Genomic DNA, 22,217 nt, shown 5'->3' with positions numbered 1-22,217 from the left:
AATAGCAGTGAAATCCTCAGCAGAGGGGTTAGTTCCCACATCAACAGTTGAAGATATTGCAACAGTAGCAGCAGTAGAACATTCAGCAACAGTAGTAGCATTATCACGCTCAATGCATTTAAGACATGGTGGTTCAAATCCTTCCTGAGCCGAGCTGATCTGTTCGGCGCGAAGTGACTCGTTTTCCTTTTGAAGATCTTCATGAGCCGCTCTCAATTTCTCAAGATCTTGCTTCCTTTGAAGATAATCATAGGAAAGATTTTCATGAGTTGTTGAGAGAGTTTCATGACGACTTTCAAGTTCCTCATACTTAACGTGAAGATTTTTTATGTCCTCAATTAAGGATTCAGATCGAGTCATTTCAGCACCTAACAGATCATTGCTTCTCTCTAACAGTTTTTGAATATGTTCCATAGCTTTCTGTTGTTCAGTTGCAATTTTAGCAAGTGTTTTGTAGCTGGGTTTTGAACCACAATCAGAGTCATCGTCACTAGATGTTTGATAGTGAGTAGTGCGTGTGTTTACCTTGGCACCGCGTGCCATGAAGCAGTAGGTAGAAGCGGAGTAGTCCTTGTCATTTGCATCGGTGTCGGTGATGAAGTCATTGTCTTCAGTGTTGAAGATGGACTTGGCAACGTATGCTGTAGCCAGACTTGCGACGCCTGAATCGGACTCCTCCTCAGACTTCACCTCCGCCTCCTCAGAAGCGGACTCCTCCTCTAAATCCATTTCCTTGCCAACAAACGCACGTGCCTTGCCAGATGAGCTCTTCTTGTGTGATGAAGACTTTGAGGAAGACTTGGAAGAAGACTTTGAGTATTTCTTCTTCTTCTTGTCGTCAGAGTCATATTCCTTGCTCTTCTTCTTCTTTTTGTTCTCATTGTCCCACTGTGGACACTCAGAGATGAAGTGGCCAGGTTTCTTGCACTTCTTGTAGTCGTGAGCAGAAGCTTCATCATTCCTTGAGCTTGATCGGGAAGACTTTCTAAAACCTTTCTTCTTGGTGAATTTTTGGAACTTCTTCACAAGCATAGCAAGTTCCCTTCCAATGTCTTCAGGATCATCCGAACTGCTGTCAGATTCTTCTTCAGATGAGGAGACAACTTTTGCCTTCAAGGCACGAGTTCGCCCATAGTTTGGACCGTAGATATCTCTTTTCTCAGAAAGCTGAAACTCATGTGTGTTGAGCCTCTCAAGTATGTCAGACGGATCGAGTGTCTTGAAATCAGGACGTTCTTGAATCATCAGGGCTAGGGTGTCAAACGAACTATCAAGTGATCTCAGTAGTGTCTTGACGACTTCATGTTTGGTGATTTCAGTAGCACCGAGGGCTTGAAGCTCATTTGTGATGTCAGTGAGTCGGTCAAATGTGAGCTGGACATTCTCATTGTCATTTCGCTTGAAGCGGTTGAAGAGGTTGCGAAGGACACTGATTCTCTGATCTCTCTGGGTTGAGACGCCTTCATTTACCTTGGAGAGCCAGTCCCAGACCAGCTTAGATGTTTCCAAAGCACTCACACGGCCATACTGTCCTTTGGTCAGATGACCACAGATGATATTCTTGGCAGTAGAGTCCAGTTGAACGAACTTCTTGACATCAGCAGCAGTGACACCTTCTCCAGCCTTGGGAACGCCGTTCTTGACGACATACCATAGGTCGACGTCAATGGCTTCAAGATGCATGCGCATCTTATTCTTCCAGTAGGGATATTCAGTTCCATCGAAGACGGGGCACGCAGCGGAGACTTTAATTATCCCTGCAGTCGACATAGCTAAAACTCCAGGTGGTTAAACCGAATCACACAGAACAAGGGAGCACCTTGCTCTAATACCAATTGAAAGTGCGTTATATCGACTAGAGGGGGGGTGAATAGGCGATTTTTATGAAAGTCTTCAAAACGTGGAAGTTATGAAGACAAACGATAGAAATAAACCTATTACCCTACAGCGAAAGGTAGACTACACTAGGTAAGCCATAGTCAAGTATTCAATAGAGTGAAAGCACAATGACTAATAGCAGCAATGTAGTAAGGATCAGGTAGGAAGATATTGTGAAGCCACACAGAACACGCAGTCACTCAGTGAAGACAAAAGATAGTGCGAATATACAATGACTTCACAAGGAGTAACAGTAAGTAAAGGGAAGGGAAGATGAAACCAGTGACTCGCTGAAGACAATGATTTGTTGGACCACTTCCAGTTGCTGTGACAACTGTACGTCTGGTTAGGGCGGCTAGGTATTTAAACCTTAGGACACACAGTCCCGGACACCCAGTCCTGAACACGCAGCTCAGGACACCCAGTCCTCACCGTATTCCCCTTGAGCTAAGGTCATACAGACCTCGACCAATCACTCTGGTAAGTCTTCAAGGTAGACTCCCAAACCTTCACAGACTTCGTTCACAGGCAATCCACAATGTCTCTTGGATGCTCAGAACGCGACGCCTAACCGGCTGGAGGATGCACAGTCCTCAAGTGTAATAAGTCTTCAGATCACACAGACAAGAAGACTTAAGTGATGCCTAATTCTCTTTGGCTCTGGGTGGTTAGGGCTTTATCCTCGCAAGGAATTCTCTCTCAAAGGCTTCGAGGTGGGTTGCTCTCAAACGACAAAAGCCGTACTCTGAATCTGAGCAGCCAGCCGTTTATGGTTGTAGGGGGTGGGCTATTTATAGCCACTTGGCAACCTGACCTGATTTGTCCGAAATGACCCTAGGTCACTAAGGAACTGACACGTGTTCCAATGGTCAGATTTCAAACTCACACGGCAACTTTACTTGGGCTTCAATCAAAGCTGACTTGCCCGAGTCTGGACAAGATTCGCTCTCAAAGTCTTCACTCGAAGACATAGGTTTTGTTTAAGCATCACTTCAGTCATTCTGACTGGTTCTCTTGGACCCCACTTAACAGTATGGTGGTTCCTATGACTCAACACAGAAGAAAGAAAACTACGAAAGATCTAAGTCTTCGAGCTCCATAGGCTTCATGTGGTGTCTTCTCTTGTCATAGTCTTCAATGTGAGTATCTTCATATACCACCTTTGACTTCAATGTCTTCATACATTTTTAGGGGTCATCTCTGGTAGGAAAACCGAATCAATGAGGGACTTCTACCTGTGTTATCCTGCAATTCTCACAAACACATTAGTCCCTCAACTAGGTTTGCCGTCAATACTCCAAAACCAACTAGGGGTGGCACTAGATGCACTTACAGTTCGGAGTCCCGGATGTGATCACGGACATAACGAGGAGTCTCGAAGCCCCCCTTTCCTTCCCTCCCCACTTCCTTCCCCCTCCTAGTAGGAGTCCTAGACTCCTACTAGGAGGAGGACTCCTCCTTGGCGCGCCAATAGGGCTGGCCGGCCTCCTCCCCTTGCTCCTTTATATACGGGGGTAGGGGCACCCCTAGACACACAAGTTGATCCACGTGATCATTTTCTTAGCCGTGTGCGGTGCCCCCTTCCACCATAATCCTCGATAATATTGTAGCGGTGCTTAGGCGAAGCCCTGCGACGGTAGAACATCAAGATCGTCACCACGCCGTCGTGCTGACGGAACTCTTCCCCGACACTTTGCTGGATCGGAGTCCGGGGATCGTCATCGAGCTGAACGTGTGCTAAAACTCGGAGGTGCCGTAGTTTCGGTGCTTGATCGGTCGGGCCGTGAAGACGTACGACTACATCAACCGCGTTGTGCTAACGCTTCGCTGTCGGTCTACAAGGGTACGTAGATACACTCTCCCCTCTCGTTGCTATGCATCACCATGATCTTGCGTGTGCGTAGGAATTTTTTGAAATTACTACGTTCCCCAACAGTGGCATCCGAGCCTAGGTTTTATGGTGTTGATGTTATATGCACGAGTAGAACACAAGTGAGTTGTGGGCGATATAAGTCATACTGCTTACCAGCATGTCATACTTTGGTTCGGCGGTATTGTTGGATGAAGCGGCCCGGACCGACATTACGCGTACGCTTACGCGAGACCGTCTCCGACGTGCTTTCACAAAGGTGGCTAGCGGGTGACAGTTTCTCCAACTTTAGTTGAACCGAGTGTGGCTACGCCCGGTCCTTGCGAAGGTTAAAACAGCACAACTTGACAAACTATCGTTGTGGTTTTGATGCGTAGGTAAGATTGGTTCTTGCTTAAGCCCGTAGCAGCCACGTAAAACTTGCAACAACAAAGTAGAGGACGTCTAACTTGTTTTTGCAGGGCATGTTGTGATGTGATTGATATGGTCAAGACATGATGCTAAGTTTTATTGTATGAGATGATCATGTTTTGTAACCAAGTTATCGGCAACTGGCAGGAGCCATATGGTTGTCGCTTTATTGTATGCAATGCAATCGCGATGTAATGCTTTACTTTATTACTAAACGGTAGTGATAGTCGTGGAAGCATAAGATTGGCGAGACGACAATGATGCTATGATGGAGATCAAGGTGTCGCGCCAGTGACGATGGTGATCATGACGGTGCTTCGGAGATGGAGATCACAGGCACAAGATGATGATGGCCATATCATATCACTTATATTGATTGCATGTGATGTTTATCTTTTATGCATCTTATCTTGCTTTGATTGACGGTAGCATTATAAGATGATCTCTCACTAATTATCAAGAAGTGTTCTCCCTGAGTATGCACCATTGCGAAAGTTCTTCGTGCTGAGACACCACGTGATGATCGGGTGTGATAGGCTCTACGTTCAAATACAACGGGTGCAAAACAGTTGCACACACGGAATACTCAGGTTATACTTGACGAGCCAAGCATATGCAGATATGGCCTCGGAACACGGAGATCGAAAGGTCGAGCGTGAATCATATAGTAGATATGATCAACATAGCGATGTTCACCAATGAAACTACTCCATCTCACGTGATGATCGGACATGGTTTAGTTGATTTGGATCACGTAATCACTTAGAGGATTAGAGGGATGTCTATCTAAGTGGGAGTTCTTTAGTAATATGATTAATTGAACCTAAATTTATCATGAACTTAGTACCTGATAGTATCTTGCTTGTTTATGTTTGATTGTAGATAGATGGCCCGTGGTGTTGTTCCATTGAATTTTAATGCGTTCCTTGAGAAAGCAAAGTTGAAAGATGATGGTAGCAATTACACGGACTGGGTCCGTAACTTGAGGATTATCCTCATTGCTGCACAGAAGAATTACGTCCTGGAAGCACCGCTGGGTGCCTGGCCTGCTGCAGGAGCAACACCAGATGTTATGAATGTCTGGCAGAGCAAAGCTGATGACTACTTGATAGTTCAGTGTGCCATGCTTTACGGCTTAGAATCGGGACTTCAACGACGTTTTGAATGTCATGGAGCATATGAGATGTTCCAGGAGTTGAAGTTAATATTTCAAGAAAATGCCCGGATTGAGAGATATGAAGTCTCCAATAAGTTCTATAGCTGCAAGATGGAGGAGAACAGTTCTGTCAGTGAGCATACTCAAAATGTCTGGGTATAATAATCACTTGATTCAATTGGGAGTTAATCTTCCAGATGATTGCGTCATTGACAGAATTCTCCAATCACTGCCACCAAGCTACAAGAGCTTCGTGATGAACTATAATATGCAAGGGATGAATAAGACTATTCCCGAGCTCATCACAATGCTGAAAACTGCGGAGGTAGAAATCAAGAAGGAGCATCAAGTGTTGATGGTCATCATGACCACTAGTTTCAAGAAAAAGGGCAAAGGAAAGAAGAAGGGGAACTTCAAAAAGAACAGCAAGCAAGTTGCTACTCAAGAGAAGAAACCCAAACTTGGACCTAAGCCTGAAACTGAGTGCTTCTACTGCAAGTAGACTGGTCACTGGAAGCGGAACTGCCCCAAGCATTTGGCGGATAAGAAGGATGGCAAGGTGAACAAAGGTATATGTGATATACATGTTATTGATGTGTACCTTACTAATGCTCGCAGTAGCACCTGGGTATTTGATACTGGTTCTGTTGCTAACATTTGCAACTCGAAACAGGGACTACGAATTAAGCGAAGATTGGCTAAGGACGAGGTGACGATGTGCGTGGGAAATGGTTCCAAAGTCGATGTGATCGCGGTCGGCACACTACCTCTACATCTACCTGCGGGATTAGTATTAGACCTAAATAATTGTTATTTGGTGCCAGCGTTATGCATGAACATTATATCTGGATCTTGTTTGATGCGAGACGGTTATTCATTTAAATCAGAGAATAATGGTTGTTCTATTTATATGAGTAATATCTTTTATGGTCATGCACCCTTAAAGAGTGGTCTATTCTTATTAAATATCGATAGTAGTGACACACATATTCATAATGTTGAAGCCAAAAGATGCAGAGTTGATAATGATAGTGCAACTTATTTGTGGCACTGCCGTTTGGGTCATATCGGTGTAAAGCACATGAAGAAACTTCATACTGATGGACTTTTGGAACCACTTCATTATGAATCAATTGGTACATGCGAACCGTGCCTTATGGGTAAGATGAAAAAACACCGTTCTCCGGTACTATGGAGAGAGCAACAGATTTGTTGGAAATCATACATACAGATGTATGTGGTCCGATGAATGTTGAGGCTCGTGGCGGATATCGTTATTTTCTCACCTTCACAGATGACTTAACCAGATATGTGTATATCTACTTAATGAAACATAAGTCTGAAACGTTTGAAAAGTTCAAAGAATTTCAGAGTGAAGTTGAAAATCATCATAACAAGAAAATAAAATTCCTACGATCTGATCATGGAGGAGAATATTTGAGTTACGAGTTTGGTGTACATTTGAAACAATGCGGAATAGTTTCGCAACTCACACCACCCGGAACACCACAGCGTAATGGTGTGTCTAAACGTCGTAATCGTACTTTACTAGATATGGTGCAATCTATGATGTCTCTTACTGATTTACCGCTATCGTTTTGGGGATATGCTCTAGAGATAGCCGCATTCACGTTAAATAGGGCACCATCAAAATCCGTTGAGACGACACCTTATAAACTGTGGTTTGGCAAGAAACCAAAGTTGTCATTTCTGAAAGTTTGGGGCTGCGATGCTTATGTGAAAAAGCTTCAATCTGATAAGCTCAAACCCAAATCAGAGAAATGTGTCTTCATAGGATATCCAAAGGAAACTATTGGATACACCTTCTATCACAGATCCGAAGGCAAGACTTTTGTTGCCAAATTCGGAAACTTTCTAGAGAAGGAGTTTCTCTCGAAAGAAGTGAGTGGGAGGAAATTAGAACTTGATGAGGTAACTGTACCTGCTCCCTTATTGGAAAGTAGTACATCATAGAAACCAGCTTCAGTGAGACACCTACACCAATTAGTGAGTAAGCTAATGATGATGATCATGAAACTTCAGAACAAGATACTACGAACCTCGTAGATCAACCAGAGTAAGATCTCGGACACCAGAGTGGTACGGTAATCCTGTTCTGGAAGTCATGCTACTAGATCATGATGAACCTACGAACTATGAAGAAGCGATGGTGAGCCCAGATTCCGCAAAATGGCTTGAAGCCATGAAATCTGAGATGGGATCCATGTATGAGAACAAAGTATTGGACTTTGGTTGACTTGCCCCATGATCGGCAAGCAATTGAGAATAAATGGATCTTCAAGAAAAAACTGACCCTGACGGTAATGTTACTGTCTTACAAAGCTCGACTTGTCGCAAAAGGTTTTCGACAAGTTCAAGGGATTGACTACGATGAGACCTTCTCACCCGTAGTGATGCTTAAGTCTGTCCGAATCATGTTAGCAATTGCCGCATTTTATGATTATGAAATTTGGCAGATGGATGTCAAAACTGCATTCCTGAATGGATTTCTGGGAAGAAGAGTTGTATATGATGCAACCAGAAGGTTTTGTCGATCCAAAGGGAGCTAACAAAGTATGCAAGCTCCAGCGATCCATTTATGGACTGGTGCAAGCTTCTCGGAGTTGGAATAAACGCTTTGATAGTGTGATCAAAGCATTTGGTTTTGTACAGACTTTTGGAGAAGCCTGTATTTACAAGAAAGTGAGTGGGAGCTCTGTAGCATTTCTGATATTATATGTAGATGACATATTACTAATCGGAAATGATATAGAATTTCTGGATAGCATAAAGGGATACTTGAATAAGAGTTTTTCAATGAAAGACCTGGTGAAGCTGCCTTACATATTTGGCATTAAGATCTATTAGAGATAGATCAGATACGCTTAATTGGAACTTTCACAAAGCATACCTTGACAAATTTTGAAGAAGTCAAAATGGATCAAGCAAAAGAAAGGATTCTTGCCTGTGTTACATGGTGTGAAATTGAAGTAAGACTCAATGTCCCGACCAATGCAGAAGATAGAGAGAAAATTGAAAGATGTTCCCTATGCTTTCAGCCATAGGCTCTATCATGTATGCCAATGCCTGTGTACCAGACTGGATGTGTGTCTTGCTATAAGTCTAGCAAGGAGGTACCAAGTAATCCAGGAGTGGATCACTGGACAGCGGTCAAGAACATCCTGAAATACCTGTGAAAGGACTAAGGATATGTTTCTTCGTATTATGGAGGTGACAAGAGCTCCATCGTAAATGGTTACGTTTGATGCAAGCTTTGACACTGATCCGGACGATTCTAAATCGCCAAACCGGATACGTGTTTACATTAAAGGGTGGAGCTGTCAGTTGGTTGCAGTTCTAAACAAGCGTTTGTGGCGGGATCTACATGTGAAGCGGAAGTACATAGCATGCTTTGGAAGCAGCAAATGAAGGGTCTGGAATGAAGGATCATATCCGATCTAGGTGTTTATACCTAGTGCAGTCGGGTCCAATTGAAAATCTTTTGTGACAATAACTGGCTGCAATTGCCTTGGCAAGGAATCCAGATTTCACAAGAGAACCAAAGAACATCAAGAGACGCTTCAATTCCATCCGGGAATCTAGTCCAGGGTGGGAGACATTAGAGATTTGCAAGATACATACGGATCTGAATGTTGCCAGACCCGTGACTAAGCCTCTTCCACGAGCAAAACATGATCAACAACAAAGCTCCATGGGTGTTAGAATCATTACTGTGTAATCTAGATTATTGACTCTAGTGCAAGTGGGAGACTGAAGGAAATATGCCCTAGAGGCAATAATAAAGTTATTATTTTATTTCCTTATATCATGATAAATGTTTATTATTCATGCTAGAATTGTATTAACCGGAAACATAATACATGTGTGAATACATAGACAAACAGAGTGTCACTAGTATGCCTCTACTTGACTAGCTCGTTAATCAAAGATTGTTATGTTCTAACCATAGACATGTGTTGTCATTTGATTAACGGGATCACATCATTAGGAGAATGATGTGATTGACATGACCCATTCCATTAGCTTAGCACCCGATCGTTTAGTATGTTGCTATTGCTTTCTTCATGACTTATACATGTTCCTATGACTATGAGATTATGCAACTCCCGTTTGCCGGAGGAACACTTTGTGTGCTACCAAACGTCACAACGTAACTGGGTGATTATAAAGGAGCTCTACAGGTGTCTCCAAAGGTAAATGTTGGGTTGGCGTATTTCGAGATTAGGATTTGTCACTCCGATTGTCGGAGAGGTATCTCTGGGCCCTCTCGGTAATGCACATCACATAAGCCTTGCAAGCATTGCAACTAATGAGTTAGTTGCGAGATGATGTATTACGGAACGAGTAAAGAGACTTGCCGGTAACGAGATTGAACTAGGTATTGAGATACCGGCGATCGAATCTCGGGGAAGTAACATACCGATGACAAAGGGAACAACGTATGTTGTTATGCGGTCTGACCGATAAAGATCTTCGTAGAATATGTGGGAGCCAATACGAGCATCCAGGTTCCGCTATTGGTTATTGACCGGAGACATGTCTCGGTCATGTCTACATTGTTCTCGAACCCGTAGGGTCCGCACGCTTAAGGTTTCTATGACAGTTATATTATGAGTTTTGATGTACCGAGGTTAGTTCGGAGTCCCGGATGTGATCACGGACATAACGAGGAGTCTCAAAATGGTCGAGACATAAAGATTGATATATTGGACGGCTATATTCGGACACCAGAAGTATTCCGGGTGATTTCGGAGAAAACTGGAGAGCCGGAGGGTTCCCCACCCCCCCCCCCCCCCGGGAGAAGTAATGGGCCATATGGGGCTTAGTGCAGAGAGAGAAGGGCAGCCAGGGTGAGCTGCGCGCCTCCTCCTCCCCTGGTCCGAATTGGACTAGGAGAGGGGGGGGGCCCTTTCCTTCTCCCTGCCCACTTCCTTCCCCCTCATAGTAGGAGTAAGACTCCTACTAGGAGGAGGACTCCTCCTTGGCGCGCCAATAGGGCCGGCCGGCCTCCTCCCCTTGCTCCTTTATATACGGGGGCAGGGGGCACGCCTAGACACACAAGTTGATCCACGTGATCGTTTTCTTAGTCGTGTGCGGTGCCCCTTTCCACCATAATCCTCGATAATATTGTAGCGGTGCTTAGGCGAAGCCCTGCGATGGTAGAACATCAAGATCGTCACCACGCCATCGTGCTGACGGAACTCTTCCTTGAGACTTTGCTGGATCGGAGTCCGGGGATCGTCATCGAGCTGAACGTGTGCTAAAACTCAGAGGTGCCGTAGTTTCGGTGCTTGATCGGTTGGGCCGTGAAGACGTACGACTACATCAACCGCGTTGTGCTAACCCTTCCACTATTGGTCTACAAGGGTACGTAGATCACACTCTCCCCTCTCGTTGCTATGCATCACCATGATCTTGCGTGTGCGTAGGAATTTTTTTGAAATTACTACGTTTTACTACGTTCCCCAACAGTATATGGAGCACCCTTCATAATCTATGGCGACTCGGGGTCGGATGATGGCTCTACTAGAATGGCCTTTTCGGTCAAATTGGTCATGCCGTTATTTTTCCGATTGGGTCGATCAGGCAACAGTACTAGAGTTGCTCTAAAGAAAGAAATCTTGTCAGGTGGAGAAGTACATATAGACGTCAAGAGGGGAAGAAACATCAATGTCATATGGAATCATCCTCACTTGATCCCTCCACACCTTAGTCGTCATCTACCTCGTCCATTCATACAATATTGACAAAAAGAACATTAATGTTGTTGAACCCCTTGTGAGGTTCTTAGGAATCGCGTATGACCTTCATCATCAGCAACGACAAGGACCTCCGTTTAACCAAACAAGGCTTGTGCCCCCATATCACATCAACGACAATAAACCACAAAAATTATATAGATACGATAATATACACACAATAAAAAGGTTTGCCCACAAGCGGTGGTGGATCTTGGGTCAAAATGTTGGAGGGGCAATGGGACCAGGGGGGTCCAGAAAATGGGTTGGGCCAATTTCACTGCTTATATGGGCCAACTACTAAGGGATTATCACAGATAATCTTCTGACTGGGATGGGGGGGACCCATGTTGGCCCTCACTAAGCTTCGCCACTACCAAGTAGACTAGCGGTCTCCGCATAAATGGCGAGTGCTCGTGGGCCAACAAGCAAAAAAATAGAGGTAGGGATGTACTTATCAAGTTTATGCCTCATGCACCGTACATGAGCCTCGGTGCACTGGAGATTGTTGGTGATTTGATGGCGCATTTTCAACTTCTTAAGGTATTCAACAATATTCTTGAGAAACTCAGTGGCTGCACATTTGTACTTCAAGGCCATGCACGAAGACATAGATGCAATCCTCAATGTCATATGGCATCTCCCTTGCGTGATCCTTCCCCCTTAGCCTGGCCATCTAGCTTGTCCATTCGTGCAATCTTGACAAGAAGAGCATTCTCGTTGTTGAACTCTTGAGTGAGCTTCTTAGGACTCGCATATCACCTTCACCGCCATCAACGACAATGACCTCTATTTAATCTAACAATTTTAATATCTAGGGCTCCACACCAGCGATAACAAAACCATAATAGTACTGTGCTTGATAATATTTGTCACGAGAGCTTAAATCTATAGTGATAAAATAATACACACACAATAGGATGCTTTATCTCTCATATTCATTACACTACCATTGTTCATGTCATTCCAATTTGCTTTTGCGAGGTGACCGTTCTTTGGTGAGCTTGAAGGATAAATTCCGAAGAAGGCATGAGAAAAAAAAATTGAAGCTAAAGATATGCGTAACAATTGATGATGAAATAGGCCAATTAGCGCCATCCAAGTCGACCTGGAATAAACAGCAAAGGAGCGAGGCTTCTGCTCCTCAAAAGCGAGCGTCATCCTGCCCAGTGACTTGCACACAAACCTCATAGCTACTCACGCGGGAGGCAAGGTGCATCACCAGGATGGAAAAAGATAAAACCCAACAACCGGAAGAGGTTTTGCGCACGCGGCCTAGTGAATTGGAATAAAACTGAAATCCTCCGTGATAGATCCGTAGCCGCCAGCTTATTTAATCCCGGAGGGAGGGAGGGGTTGTTGCATTTACACATAGTAGTAGAGATGAGCAAAAAAAGTCTTCCACAATATATATTCCTAGTAATTCTTTTGTAATCGGTACATGTAACTGAAAGCATGCACAATTCTACAATAAATACATTTGGATTCCGAGGATCCCCGGTTATAAAATAGAAACGCATGGGGCATTTGTTTCTGAACGATCTGAAACTGTCCGATCAAACCAATCCGGCGGCTCCTGTGAAGCGTGCGTCGTCACCCCATGCCAAACATCCAATGGGCAGTCGCCAAGCCGGGGGACCGAAAGCCGGACGCGTCAGCTACCAAACAAAATCCGGCACGCCTCCGTTGTTTTACTCCTACTACTGCTCCTGCTGCTACTAGTCTTTGATTGAGACGAGAAAAATGGCATGTTCCAGCCACCTCCGATCGGCTTCCATAACTCCCGTCCCATCCCATGTTCCATGTTCAGGAACAAACAAACAAACAAACGGAACGAAAACCCCCCGACACGCCCCCAACAGACCGGACGCGGGCGCCCGCCGATCCTCTGAAGCTTCCGCCTTTTTTCTTTCCATCCATCCAACAATTCCAATCCGCGCTGTGATTCTTCCTCCCCTCCCCGCGCCGCCTCCCCTGATTTCTTTTCTCCCCACCCGCCGGATTCGGCCCCCTCCCTGCGCTCCTCAGCTGCCATCCTCCCCCAGCCGAAATCCGCTGCAGCGGCGGCGGCGGCGGCGCCGAGCCAGGCCAGCTGGTGCTCTGGCTGCGGGCTGATTGATTGCCTTCCTGCCGGTAAGGAACCCTAGCTGGTCAGCTCTTCGTCTCCCCCTTTTGCTCCGGCAGTTCGAGCGATCAAGAACCGAAGCCCTCTCCCCTCTCCGTGCAGGCGGCGGCCGATTCGTTTGGTCGGGCGGCGCCGTCTTCTCCGCCAATCAAGATCGATCTCGGCTCTGACGGCGACCCCTCGCGAGCTGCTGCCCGGCCGCGGCCGTCGTCGGGGACATGAAGGCCGCGCCGCTGCCCCGCACGAGAGCGGCGGCTTCTCCGAGGCGGCGCGCGTGGATACTCGCCGTATCGGCCATCGTCTCCGTCGTGGTGGTCTGGGCCTACCACTACCCGCCCCGGCATTACGCCTCCCCCGTCAGCAACTTGCTCCCGGTGGAGCCCGACAGGGAGCTCACCGACGACGAGAGGGCCTCGCGCGTCGTCTTCGGCCACATGCTCTCCACACCTCCTGTTCGGTCCAGGGGGTCCAAGATTGCCTTCATGTTCCTCACCCCGGGCAACTTGCCGTTTGAAAAACTATGGGAGAAATTCTTCGAGGTGCGTATCGGATGCACGAAGTATTGTTCTTTTGGTCAGGATTTTGGTGCCATACGATCGATTACACGTACGTATTTGTTACTGGCCCTTGTATCCAAGTGGACAACAGCTTTTAATTAAACTACATCCAAGCTATAGAAAAAGCTGGAAATTATACAGTAAGGATTAATGACATATAGTTTGAGTGCATAACCATTTCCGGCTAGCTAATAAGCAAGATCTAGAAGTGGATTGCTTGGTCTTGATGCACATCTATTGCTCCATTATCTCCATCGCTAAGATAGCCTGAATTAATTGATATTAACATGCTATGCCAGTGTTTTCTATTCATTGGAATTTCGGACTTTCTCTGAAAACTGCGTACCGTTAAAGATACAATTACACTTTGTGACCATTTTGTTGATTTAAGGCATCACGGAGAGAACCATCGATCTTTTGAACGATAGCGTAGTTCTCAGTGTCATCACATTTTGCTCAAAGTTGTCTCTTTATGTCTTCTGCTGCTGTCTCCGCAGGGTCATGAGGGAAGATATACCATATATGTTCACGCCTCGAGGGAGAAGCCAGAACATGTCAGTCGCTTATTTATTGGTCGAGATATACACAGTGACAAGGTAATGACATTGTAAATAATGCACAGTTTGAAAGCTGTTATAACAAGTCATGCACTGTTCATATTAATTTATCAGCTGGTGATACAAAACACAAATTAATTTCAGCATTATGTCTATGCTTTTGAAAAATTGAAACTGTTATTCCTTGATCGGTATCGATATTTGCCATATAGACCATGTCTTGCAACAGTGTTCAGAAGCTAAAGACGCCTTGGGTGATATATATATTTATTGCAGGTACAGTGGGGTCAGATTTCTATGGTTGATGCTGAGAGGAGGTTGTTGGCGAATGCTCTACAAGACATTGACAACCAGCATTTTGTGCTGCTTTCTGACAGGTCCACAGAGTATAGTTTGCTTACATCTGATTTTCCTTCATGATAAATTCTATCTGACGTCAACTCTTGTGCTGTTACAGCTGCGTACCTTTGCACAATTTTGACTATGTGTATGACTACCTGATGGGAACAAATCTCAGTTTTATTGACTTGTAAATCAAATATCTGCTTAAATTTTTTCTCAAGAACTAGCCTTAACATTATTGGAGCTTCTATTTCTTACTTCCATTTTATTTATTCCTTGGTCAGCTTCTATGATCCTGGACCACACGGAAATTTTAGATATTCGCAAAATATGTTACCTGAGGTTAGAGAGTCTGACTTCAGGAAGGGTTCACAGGTAATTTACTGAACTATCTATTAAGTTCATGGGCCAAAAGTATTTTGCACAGTAGATTCTTCAAGACAGCATGACTTTGTGTCTAAATTTTAAGCCTTTAATCTCCAGACAGTAATATTACTAAAGTTTTTTTTCGAGAAAACGCAAAAGAGTTGCGTTTCATTGCATTGAACAGGAAGACATCAGGGGTACAACCTCCAGAAAGGAGGGACACACACACACGCGCACGCACACACACACACACACACGACCGTCCTCACAAAGTGACTACAGCTAGGTGAGGAGGTGCCCTCAACTACAGACACGCAACGACATTAGGCCTCGCCCAGCCTTGCCTCCAGCCAAAATGGCGAAGCACCGAGACTCGGAGCAACAGGGCAGCATCACTGCCATTGCCAGGCACTTCCAGGGACGAATGCAGCTTCAGGACCGCCCAAGCCGACGTACCTCGCACCCATGTGCCTAGAGAGTCGGCGGGTGAAAAGCAGGGCCTGATTGGAACTGGTGTAGCATTCATTGGGGAGCGCCGGCGCAGGCAAACGTTGCGACCTGCTCCTTGTGTAGCAGTCTACGCCAGAGCAATGCATCGCCAACCACTATCTGCCGCATCAAGTACTCCACTTGCAGCCAAAGCAGCGCCATCAAGAGGGGAACGGCGTTGAGACGCCGCCGCTGCCCGGTCCGGGAGGCCGGACCTAGGATTTCTCCCGGTGCTCGAGGAGGAGGTCTGGTCAGGGTCATGCCAACGCCTCCAAGGAGGTGACGGCACCCTCGGGCGTCGCCGTTGACAGCGCAGGCCGTCGCCGCGCGGGGATTTCGCCCCGACCCAAGGACGAAGACCTCAGATGCAATGGCAGACCGGGCATGGCGAAGAATCGTCGGAGAAGACCAACACACATGGGGGAAGCCTAGAAACGTTGTCGTCGCAGGAGTGAGCACCGACCAGCGCAGCTCCAGCAGGCCGGCCACCGCCGGGAGCGCGTCCAGCAGGCGGCAGCAGCCACCTGCACCGCGCCGCCGCCGCGCGGGCCCGCAGCCTCCGCCACCAGGATCCGCTGGGGCACAGCGGAGCAGCAACCGTCAAGGTCGCTGCGCGCGTGCTTACTAACCCAGCGGCAACCGCCGGCGGCGGCCGGGAGGGGTGGGAGGAGGGAGAGGGGTGGGTGGGGGCAGAGTGATTGTCGCCGGCCTGGGTGGGCTCGTGCGGCCCAGATCTGGCGCCCTCAACTCTGCCGCACGCATCAGCGGCCGGCGGCCGCCATGGCAGCGCCACCGCGCACGCAGTCCACGCCATCTCGACCTCCCCGCGAGCAGACGGCCGCCCACCGCGCCACCGCGCGCTCCCGCCGCTCCAGCGCGCCCAGCAGCAGCGCGCAAGCACACGAACGAGGGCCCCGCCGCCGCCGTCCACCGGTGAGGGCTTTGCCCGCCGGCATCCTCCGGCGACGGCGAGGGGAGGGAGGGGAAGGAGGGGAGCCTGGGCGGCGGCTAGGGTTTCGCCTCCCGAGTCGCCCCTGGGAGCGACGCGGGGGCTAGCTTCCAATATATTACTAAAGTTAATCCTTCGGTCACATAAGTTTGCCCCCCCCCCCCCCCCCCCCTCCCTCCTCATCTTTTACTCTATTTTGTTGATATGTATTTTCATATAGAAAGTTGCATCTCAACAAAGTCTCTAAATATTTCAGTGGTTCTCAGTCAAGCGGCAACATGCATTGATGACAATCGCGGACAGTCTTTACTATACAAAGTTCAAGCTTTATTGTAAGGTATGCCATGCCCTTTTACTCTTTCCTTTCCCATATACAGTTGTCAGACATATCTCTGCCCAGTTGTCTCACAGCATATAAGATTTGGTATATGCACTATATGGTAAACTTCATTTCATACTTTATTTTTCTTAAACTTGAGGATCATGTGGCACAATATCACGTCCTTTGCTAGTTTGATATTTTTCATTGGATGATATAGTGTACTATTGAACTATCTATTATCTATGAGGTTGTACTTACTATTGCTTTTGTAGCAAAGGAAACCTGTTCTGTCTCATTCACCGAAAGATGACAAACTTTCCAAAAATAAAATAAAATGTCCGTGATCTTTGTATATGTTCTACAGTTGCTTTACACTGTATATGTGCATGTATTGTTGTGTTTTAGGTATTAATGAGCTAATTACGAATTTATTATCAGTGGTTTTATCACACATCATTTCTTTTAGTTTACCATAGTGGGCTCAGATGTATGACATGTGTTTGCTCTGTTTGCAGCCAGGAATGGAAGGTGGACGCAATTGCTATGCCGATGAGCATTATATGCCAACACTATTCAATGTAAGTATACGAGGGCCTTTTATATGTTGACATTTATCTCCATCAGTAATAACCATTGCGTCACTTGCGATTATGGGAACTTGTATTTGCACAAAACAGATGATGGATCCAAATGGAATAGCGAATTGGTCCGTAACTCATGTTGACTGGTCAGAAGGAAAGTGGCATCCAAAAGCTTATCGGGCGCAAGATGTCACTCATGGGCTCCTCAAGAATATAACTGTATGTTTCTGTGTTACACTTGTAGATTTATCTCGTGTCATGTCTACTTGTCAGAGGTCCTTTAAGTTCATCTCTAACATGGTTCTAATTCCAATTCTTTGATCTCGCTGCAGTCAATCGACGTGAGCCATCATGTTACAAGCGATATCAAGGTCTCTGTCTCTCTTCTCTCTCTCTCTCTCAATGATTCACGTGCACATTTACCTGACAAACTCAAAGTGATGAAGAAAAGGAACTAATACAGAGATACTTGATTTGTTTCCTTGTTGTTACAGAAAGTGGTTACACAGAACCCTTGCTTATGGAATGGAGTGAAGAAACCATGCTACCTGTTCGCAAGGAAGTTCTACCCTGAGTCCATGAACAACCTCATGTACTTATTCTCGAATTACACCCTCTTTTGAGTGTGCTGTGCTCATCCCACATACTACAGGAATTTACAGGAGATATTTTTGCTATAGAAACATGTGTACATTTGGAAGGACATTAGATCTATTGACAAGTTGGTGGATATAGAAGAAAATACGGAGGAGAAGGCATTCGCTGCAGTAATCGAGTGGTTCCCAATCCCATCTCCATCTCAGGCCATTTTAACTCGCTCCAGGACATCACATATTTAGGACGACCATGTCTTTTTACTAGTTTCTTAACAGATTTTGTCACTGATTCAGTGATGTATAGTAAGATTACTGTAACTCGGAAAAGCCATTAGATGATGTCCATTATTGGTTACACTAATACCACTGAGTCTGCTCAAAGCTCCGTCGAATCATTTCGCTTGTTCAAGTGGCTGTCATGTTTTTGCATTTCATATTTCCACGGTACTTGCTTGATTTTGAAATAGAAGGTGCATTTTTTTTTGGAAAGTCTAATTTCTTTTGTGACCAGATTTATATAGAATTTTTTTTCATGGTGTACTTTTGTTCATGGAATATATTTTATTATTATTATTATTATTATTATTATTATTTCGGTACTGAGATGCTGATATCTTTTTTATATACCAAATTAGATCCTTCATGAAATATATTTTAATTATTCCCTACTGAGATGCTAATATATTTTTCTATAAATTTGGTTAAGCATCTATAATTTTGATTTTTTTTAAAAACTTAATGCACCATATACATTTTAAAACGAAGTAAAATTTAGCACCTCAGGAATATTTGAACTTGAGAAATATTACCTCGTTCGGAAATAACTTTGAACTGAAACCACGTTATTTCCGAACGGAGGGACAGAGATAACAGCGACCGGACACCCAGTGGAACTGTTTCTTATAAAAAGAAAAAGAAATACAAAATGGGAGCAATGGGCTTCAGTTAAGCTATCGCCTCGCCACACAAACTCGAGAAGGAAATGGCGGCTTCTGCTGCGCCCCCTTGCGTCCGCATCTCCTGCTCCACACCTTCACCGACCGCTCTCCGCCGGCCACGCCGCCGGCGCGTCGCCTCCGCCCGATGCTCCCTCGCCGCAGCCCCCGGCCTCCGGGCGCCGGCGGAGCTCGTCGACTCCATCCTCTCCAAGGTGACGCTCACATCTACTAGCTCCTTTGCCCCTCTCCAATCTTCGTCCTAGGTTTTGCAATCCTGCTAAGCAAGTTTATAACATGGATAATATGGCAAGAAACCACCAAAAATTAGCGTTTTCCACTAAATTTGGTCCCAACTAAAGTTTGCTTCGATTTTCGGCGTGATTTCTTAGCAAGTTAGCATGTTGGCGACAGGTGAAGGGGACTGACCGGGGGGTGCTGCTACCGGAGGAAGGCCACCAGGAGGTCGCCGACGTCGCGCAGCAGCTGGGGAAGTACTGCATCGACGAGCCCGTCAAGTCCCCGCTTATATTCGGAGGTGAGTCCCTCCCTCCCTGCCTCGCCAAACCAAACCACAACTCCATCTTATCCGGTATTCTGCTGTGGCTGTGCTTGTGCCACTTGCTGACACAATGTAAAAATGACCAACTTTGTCAAACATGTAGTACTCCCTCCGTCCTAAATATAAGTCTTTTTAGAGATTTCCAATATGAACTACATATGGATGTACATAGACATATTTTAGAGCGTAGATTCACTCATTTTTTGCTTCGTATGTAGTCCATGTTGGAATATCTAAAAAGACTTATATTTAGGAACGGAGGAAGTAATACACTGAGACTTGCATCTGGTATTCTGTTGGTACGGTCGCATTGGAGATCTCTAGTGTTAGATGTATCTACCTTGTTCAGTTCCTCATGCCACCTGAATTAAGTTGCTTGATTGAGTTTGTGCGGTGCCTGACCAGACTGGGACGTGGTGTATTGCTCGGTGCCGACGTCCCCCGGAGGGATTTACCGGACCCCTCTCGGGCGGCTGGTGTTCAAGACCGACGACATGGTTCAGGTGGTGGAAGCCCCCGACGTCGTCAGGAACAAGGTGTCCTTCTCCATCTTCGGCCTCGATGGTGCGGTGTCTTTGAAAGGTAAACCACATGTTGGTTCTTCACTCATTCAGTTTACATCGTGCATATTGTTCACTCATTGGCTAGCCCCAGGCTGGCTTCAAGCCCTGCATTGTTGACACAAATATCAGAAATATAAGATTGCGGGTAATATGCCAGTGATCTCAACTCTGTGGGTGTCTTGCAGGCAAGCTGAATGTATTGGACAGCAAGTGGATTCAGGTCATATTTGAGCCCCCGGAACTGAAGGTAGGCCCCTTGGGTTTCCAATACGGTGGCGAGAGCGAGGTCAAGCTGGAAATCACCTATGTCGACGAGAAGATCAGGCTTGGGAAAGGATCCCGAGGCTCGCTTTTCGTCTTCCTGAGACAAGATTAGAAGGGTAGGTTGCATATTTTGCATGTGCTCGATGCCACAAGGTATATCAGCTATATGGATGTCTGCACAACTGCTTGCAGACGTAAGTTCAGAGATAAAACCCGCAAAGTAGTTTCTTGTGATATTAATTTCTACCTGAAGCAGATTGCCTTGTTGTGAGCGAAAATGTTTGCGGTACTCATGCTGATCTTGTTCCCGGATGTACTTATGATCACACTGGGGTTTGAGCAGGACGATGATAGTTTGAGATACTGAGTATTCTGGCTAGATTCTCACACACGCCCCCACGGGCACATTAGTCTAATTCAAGAAAATGTGATCTCACCTAAAAAACATTGGAAGAAGAAAAGAGAGAGGGGGGGGGGGGGACCGAAATTGACAACTGGAGGACTCGGTTCTTGAAAAGACTTTTCCTCTCGCGACCGCGTCGCCCCCCCGCGGGCGACCGGCCGCGCGCCAGGCCTCCTCCCTCCAGGCCCTCCCTCCCTCCTCCCTTCCCGCCGCTGTCGCCGGCGCCCGCGGCCGGCTTGGCCCGGGGCTGCTGGTGTCGGCAGCCTCCTGGCCCTTCCCCTCCCGGTCGCTCTCCGGCGTGGGCGGAGCTGCTCCGGGGGGTGCGTTTAGGCGGTGGCGGTCTGGCGTGGCGGCGGGGTTCCGTGGCGCATGCAGGCGAGCAGCTGGGCGGCGGCGCTGCCGTTGGCGGCGGGGCGCGCGGCGGCGGGCTCTGGCGTCGCCCGCTTGGCCCAGATCTAGGCCCTTCGGGCTCCATCTGGGCCTGGGCGGGCCGGCGGCGGGGATGGTCTTCGGCGTGGCTTCTGGGAGGTGGAGGAGATGCTACAAGTGGCTGGGTGCTGGCGACGACGACGCCGGCCTGCTGCATCGCGGCCGGCGGGGCTTAACGGGCCCGCTTTGGGCCTGGCTGGGCCAGGGGTGGCCCGGCATGCCCCGCTGCCGCGTCCGGACGGCTACCGCGACGGTGCCGGAGGCACGGGTCTCCCGCACGACGGCGGTGGAGGTGGTTCCCTCCCGCTCGACGTCGGTGTTGCTGCTCCCGTCGTGGTGAGCTTCTCTTCGGTCCTCTTGGCCTCGTGGTGGTGTTCGTAGTGAGGCGGCGTGGGTGGCGGCGGTACTGCGTTGGCGCGTGATGGTGGGCGACGGTTTGGCAGGTCGGTTCCGTCCGGTTGGGCGGTTGGGGTTGGAATGCGGGAGAACTCCCTGCCGGCTTCGGCCCCGACGCGGTGACACCTGTGGGTGCCACCATTCCTTCCTGGAGGGTGTCGGTGGTATCCACCCCCCACCTCCCTTCGCGTGCCCGGGGAAACCTGAGGACTCGTCCGGGCAGCAGCGTCGTCGGCGTCGCATCCCTTCTTGGAGGTGCTGCTTGGTACGCGGCGGATCAAAGCCTTGGTCTGTGGTGATTTGTGTCCGGTGGGCGCCGCGGTGCCGGGTCATCCGCGCTTTGCCAAGCTGCCGTAGTTGGCATTTGTTTCTTCTTCTTTTTCTTGGTGTGTTGTGCTGCTCGCTACAACGTTATCTATACTCGATGTTGGTTGCTTTGGAATACAAAGCGGGGGGAAACTCTTTTTCGGTAAAAGAGGGGTGGGGGAGGGGGGGGGGCTGTCTCTGATTCATGTAATTTGTCATCTATCACGATCACTCCTTATGGTTTGTGGACCGGAAGGAACTCCTTTATTAGGCAGTATGGGGTTAGAAATGTTCAATTACTACAAAGTGCACCAGAATTTTGTTGGGGATCTTAGTAGACCAAAGTGTGTCATTTTTGTATCTGAAAGGAAAACCGGCGGTAAGTAGGGACCTATTGTCAT

The 22,217-nt window shown here is 47.1% G+C and overlaps 2 protein-coding genes and 1 pseudogene across 5 annotated transcripts; 2 read left to right on the top strand and 1 right to left on the bottom strand.

Annotated features, from left to right (window-relative positions):
* The first annotated feature begins 12,871 nt into the window (after positions 1-12,871).
* LOC125539533 (glycosyltransferase BC10-like) lies at positions 12,872-18,392 on the top strand. Of its 4 annotated transcripts, XM_048703012.1 has the most exons (12): positions 12,874-13,207; positions 13,302-13,738; positions 14,254-14,352; positions 14,590-14,690; positions 14,771-14,842; positions 14,940-15,030; positions 16,716-16,796; positions 17,297-17,359; positions 17,459-17,581; positions 17,695-17,733; positions 17,857-17,954; positions 18,043-18,392. In XM_048703012.1, the coding sequence occupies exons 2-12, from the start codon at positions 13,418-13,420 to the stop codon at positions 18,095-18,097; spliced, it is 1,143 nt and encodes a 380-aa protein (XP_048558969.1). In that variant the 5' UTR covers positions 12,874-13,207; positions 13,302-13,417; the 3' UTR covers positions 18,098-18,392. The 4 variants fall into 4 exon arrangements, with proteins under 4 accessions (XP_048558973.1, XP_048558970.1, XP_048558969.1 ...); XM_048703016.1 differs by lacking the exon at positions 14,771-14,842 and having other exon boundaries at positions 12,872-13,207; XM_048703013.1 differs by having other exon boundaries at positions 12,873-13,738.
* LOC125539534 lies at positions 15,037-16,621 on the bottom strand (annotated as a pseudogene).
* A 468-nt stretch (positions 18,393-18,860) lies between the features above and the next one.
* On the top strand, positions 18,861-20,645 carry LOC125539535 (probable plastid-lipid-associated protein 8, chloroplastic). The gene is made up of 4 exons (XM_048703017.1): positions 18,861-19,108; positions 19,308-19,431; positions 19,861-20,037; positions 20,204-20,645. Exons 1-4 carry the CDS (start codon positions 18,941-18,943, stop codon positions 20,392-20,394), a joined length of 660 nt encoding a protein of 219 aa, XP_048558974.1. The 5' UTR covers positions 18,861-18,940; the 3' UTR covers positions 20,395-20,645.
* Positions 20,646-22,217: the final 1,572 nt, after the last annotated feature.

The sequence above is a fragment of the Triticum urartu genome, chromosome 2, assembly GCF_003073215.2.
Source record: "Triticum urartu cultivar G1812 chromosome 2, Tu2.1, whole genome shotgun sequence".
Classification (NCBI taxonomy): Eukaryota; Viridiplantae; Streptophyta; class Magnoliopsida; order Poales; family Poaceae; genus Triticum; species Triticum urartu.
This window is presented reverse-complemented; position numbering and strand designations above follow the sequence as displayed.

Coding starts and splice junctions, on each gene's coding strand:
- LOC125539533 (XM_048703013.1), top strand. CDS start 13,418: ATGAAGGCCGCGCCGCTGCCCCGCACGAGAGCGGCGGCTTCTCCGAGG. Junction 14,353..14,589: donor GAGATATACACAGTGACAAG/GTAATGACATTG, acceptor TATTTATTGCAG/GTACAGTGGGGTCAGATTTC. Junction 14,843..14,939: donor AATCTCAGTTTTATTGACTT/GTAAATCAAATA, acceptor TTCCTTGGTCAG/CTTCTATGATCCTGGACCAC.
- LOC125539535 (XM_048703017.1), top strand. CDS start 18,941: ATGGCGGCTTCTGCTGCGCCCCCTTGCGTCCGCATCTCCTGCTCCACA. Junction 19,109..19,307: donor TCGACTCCATCCTCTCCAAG/GTGACGCTCACA, acceptor TGTTGGCGACAG/GTGAAGGGGACTGACCGGGG. Junction 20,038..20,203: donor TGGTGCGGTGTCTTTGAAAG/GTAAACCACATG, acceptor GGTGTCTTGCAG/GCAAGCTGAATGTATTGGAC.